Below are 4,096 nucleotides of genomic sequence, written 5' to 3'. Positions count from 1 at the left end.
GGCCTTGGCCGCCTGAGGCCGAGCGCGGAGCTTAACCTTGACAATATGTTATAATCACACGACAAATTGGTCAATCTGTTGACTTGGTAACCACAAGGTAAGCAGAGTTTACCTAGTACACATTCTAAGAGGAAATAAAGATGCAACCTCATAGCACCACCTTAGATTGTAGTTGTTAGGAATTAGGATTATCATTTTCAAGAGCTTTTGTTGTCAAAATTTGGATAAGCGTTTTATCTTAGTTGCATTGCTAAATCAATTGGCATTCATACTTGGTGATTTTTTTATTTTTGAAAACAAACTTGGTGATTATCTTTGTTACGGTATATTAAGGTTTTATTTTTAGATGGACTTCATCATCAATTCCGGAGCTGTCTAAGAAAAGAATTTTCAAAGGTGTTAACCCCTGCCTTTTTTATGGTTATATGAGTTACCTCATGTTGAAAGTCTTTAGACGTATAAAATTTGCATTAAAGTGATATTCATTTCTACTAGGTCCATTGTGTCGTAGTCAATACAAAATTCATTACATCATTGTGTCCTCTCATTTGTAAAGTAAAATTTAAATTGAAAGTTCCAGCTCAAGTTTAAACTTTTAAAGAGTGACATGTTAATTGATTGTTGATATCAGTTTATGTTCTAAACTTAAGTTATTGGCTAAGACAAAATCATCAAGCCTTGGTAATCCTATCTCACTCATAATACCAAAATAAATCACTTCAACCCTTGGCAAATGGAAGTGCCCATTAATTTCAGCTTAAACCACCCCCTAAAAGGACCATTAATTTGGAAAGCAAACTGGCAATGTCACTGTTTTTCTTATTCTTCAGAACGGCGGTATGGCAAGTACCTGTGATCCTTGGAAGCATTTTTCCGTCTCTTTTTCTCGATAAATGCCTCGAGCTTTCCAGACCCCTGGTAAACCAAAAACAAGGTTAGTTTCTTGAATTCAATATCATATAGCTGATCAGTGTAGACTGGTAATTCAAAAAGAGTGCAGATACCTTGAGTTCCTTGTATTTCTCAATAATTTTACGCTGCCGTATTTCAGCTGCAAGCAAGAAATACCATCAACATAGCTCTTTTTTCAAAATGGATGGGCAAGTAAAGGAACATTGTTTATCAGAGAACATACATTTTTTAAGATAATAAGGTTGTTTCCCTTGTTTTGCAGCCTCTCTCTGTTTTTTCTTGTGCTCAGATAGAATCACTTTCTCTGTATTCCTTGTAGAAGCAGATTTCAACTGCTTATCCTGGCAGGTAAAAAGTTGAGGAGAGAAAGATGAGACATAAATAAGAGTGTACCAAGAAAACATTTTAATTTTTTTTTGTTACACCACGAGGTATCCTGAGCAAGCCCCAACTATAGAAGGCACCTTTAAGCCCGTACCATACTCAGACTAATCCCCGATCACGGTCAGCCCAATTAAGGGGCAAAGTATTGGCTAGATAGGTTTTCCATACAAGAGGAGGTTTGAACTCCCAACCTCTCTCAGGGGAAGAGAGTGCACGGCCACTCACGCCAACCAAGCTGGTTAAGAAAACATTTTAATTGACAAAACTAAAATGCAACTATCTGAGTTAGCACTTACAATCCAAGCAATGCGATTCTTTAGCTCATTGATGACCTGTGGGTCATTTGTTCTTGTCATCTGTTTCTTTAGATCCTATAAATGACAAAAAATTATAATCAGAAGAAAATAATTTCAACCAACCATGAAATTCCAAGTGAATCAAGTATGAGTTGAGGCTGTAGAGCAAAACCAACCTCTTTTTCAGCTGGAAGATCTTTTTGATAAAGAAAATTATATCTCTTCTTGAATCTGAAACATGTAGCGCAAGAGTTTTACAATAACATAAAATTTCATCCTGAACCTAATAAAATATTTTATTTAAAGATGCAACAGCTAGCATATTCAGAGGACCATTCATGACAGAAAATGAATGGCTGCCAAAAACTTAATCATGATTTGCTGTAAAAATATCACAAACAAATTAAAGAAATACCATCATGAGCTATTACACCTAATTATAGGAAATATTAAAAAAATTATATTAGTAATCCCACTAACAGGTGCAACATGCAACATATAAACAGGTGTGTCAATGAAGCAGAAGAGAAGCAAGCTCATCCAAATCCCCACTTTGCCACCCAGGTTATATTGAAGCAGGCAATAAAATCAGTTGTCAAGAAGCAACCCAATATTAAATATGAACACATTTTATTTATTAAACATAAGAAGACCTTTATGTTGGAGAAATAACATTGCACTTAAATAAATGCCTGTGCTATATATCCATCTCATTTTTCCCCCAATTCGGCAGTGCTACTCAAATAAAACTTTTATCTATTTGGCTCTTATTATTTACTAATAACAACCATTTAGATGCTTTGGAGAACAGGTCCTAAATTTTGTATGAAGCAGGACAGGAGTATAAAATTTCCACCTAAATGAAGATAAACACCTATGGGAACATAAAAACAGATAAACAAATATTGGAATACCTAACAACCTTGGGGAATTAAATACAAATTGTTATTCAAAAGAAAAAAAAAAAAAAAAAAAAAAAAAAAAAAGGGTGCAACACAGTGTATTACAAAGCTTACCCTTCCTCATCAAGCTTGCCACACAATGTCTCAAATCGAGGGTCACGTACAACCTGAATAGGAAATTTTTATCAAGGTGAAACTATTTTCAAGATATACACATGATTAATAGTTCAGACAGCTTGTACAACATAAATGTATTTTCCAAATGTACAACATAAATGTATTTTTTTGTATTCCTTCCTATAGTTTTTCATCACTCCTATCTCTAGTTCTGATTTTCCAAATGTACAAAGTAAACATAGTTTCTATATTCTTTCTCCAGTTAGTAAACGCACCCAAAGTTTTTGAAATTGCAAAAATTAATTCCCTTCAACAAATAAGAACCATATCAAATCACTGTCACAGCATGCATTTCAAAAGGCATGGAAAATAAAGGTTTTGCACATATAATCTAAGCAAATAATTGTTATATTATGATCAACTTCATTTAATTGTTAGTATGGATCATATGTCTTGTCCAAATAATAGCTAAAAAATGCAAAGAATAAAGACTAACCCTTTTTGGCACTTGAACAACTTCTCTAAATCTGCTAACTGGCTTCTTACTACTTATCTCCATTGGCCTTGACAAATTTCAGAATTAAAAAAATTTATCAAAAATAACATTCTAAAACCAACAAATCCAATGAATGGAGAGACATGTGCTGATGTGCATGTGTAACCTGTTTTTGTTAGATCGGCCACCCTTGGTCTCTGCTGTAGGCTTCCTATATAGTACCTCTGACCCATCTGAGCGGGCCTTCTGCAGCTCCTCAAATGTAACTTCTGCAAGCTCTCTCTCTATCTCTTCCTCTACCTGCTCATACATTCAAGGCACATTTGTGTTAAATTTATATACACATAAACACATGGAGTTTTACAATTACAGTCCAGATTCTTACATCTTCTGAGGAAGATTCATACTCATCACTGTCCTCAAATTTAATTTTGCTTGAAGTCGCAACAACCTCCGGCTCCATTGCTTTCTTCATTCTATTACCCGAGATAATTTTCGAGGAATTAACCAGATTTGTACAGTAGTACTGAAACAGCATTCACAACAGAGTTAGGTTTTGCGTCTGGAAGATTGAATGACTCAACAAGTAGGGATCAGTTAATACAGTCAATTTCAAATTGAATTAACTGAAACCAAATTACCAATTTTTCGATTTTCTCAAACAAGCCAAAATTCATTCCTTTAACTTTAACCGAATTGATATCTTTCATACAACATATCCATAAATCTAATCTAGTAATTCATACAAACATCATCCATCAATCCATACAAGCATTCATAAATCTAATTCCTTACAAAAATCACTAATAAAGCATCAGCTTATATCCATACAATACAAAGTCAACCCAAATACTATTCATACATTAATATAGTGCAACCCATAAGATTTGTAAATAACTACATGAGGCTGATGTGCCCCTTTCCTTGAATACATACATATCACAAAATATTGCAGAAATTATTAAAAAAAAAAAAAAAAAAAAAAAAAC

At 33.9% G+C, this 4,096-nt stretch overlaps 1 protein-coding gene across 1 annotated transcript in view; it reads right to left on the bottom strand.

Moving 5' to 3' along the window:
• Positions 1 to 464: 464 nt before the first annotated feature.
• The window catches only part of LOC116019053 (ribosomal RNA processing protein 36 homolog), a 5,901-nt gene continuing 2,269 nt past the window's right edge, over positions 465 to 4,096 (bottom strand). The window contains exons 2-10 of the mRNA XM_031259125.1: positions 3,493 to 3,633; positions 3,274 to 3,407; positions 3,108 to 3,174; positions 2,609 to 2,661; positions 1,769 to 1,823; positions 1,593 to 1,667; positions 1,136 to 1,253; positions 1,005 to 1,051; positions 465 to 915 (exon numbers count right to left, since the gene is read on the bottom strand). Coding sequence (XP_031114985.1) covers positions 820 to 915; positions 1,005 to 1,051; positions 1,136 to 1,253; positions 1,593 to 1,667; positions 1,769 to 1,823; positions 2,609 to 2,661; positions 3,108 to 3,174; positions 3,274 to 3,407; positions 3,493 to 3,582 — 735 coding nt within the window. The 5' untranslated portion in view covers positions 3,583 to 3,633 and the 3' untranslated portion in view covers positions 465 to 819. The remainder of the gene's footprint in view (positions 916 to 1,004; positions 1,052 to 1,135; positions 1,254 to 1,592; positions 1,668 to 1,768; positions 1,824 to 2,608; positions 2,662 to 3,107; positions 3,175 to 3,273; positions 3,408 to 3,492; positions 3,634 to 4,096) is intronic.

The sequence above is a fragment of the Ipomoea triloba genome, chromosome 5, assembly GCF_003576645.1.
Source record: "Ipomoea triloba cultivar NCNSP0323 chromosome 5, ASM357664v1".
In the NCBI taxonomy this organism is placed as follows: Eukaryota; Viridiplantae; Streptophyta; class Magnoliopsida; order Solanales; family Convolvulaceae; genus Ipomoea; species Ipomoea triloba.
Note: the sequence above shows the minus strand (reverse complement) of the source record. Positions and strands in the feature narration are given on the sequence as shown.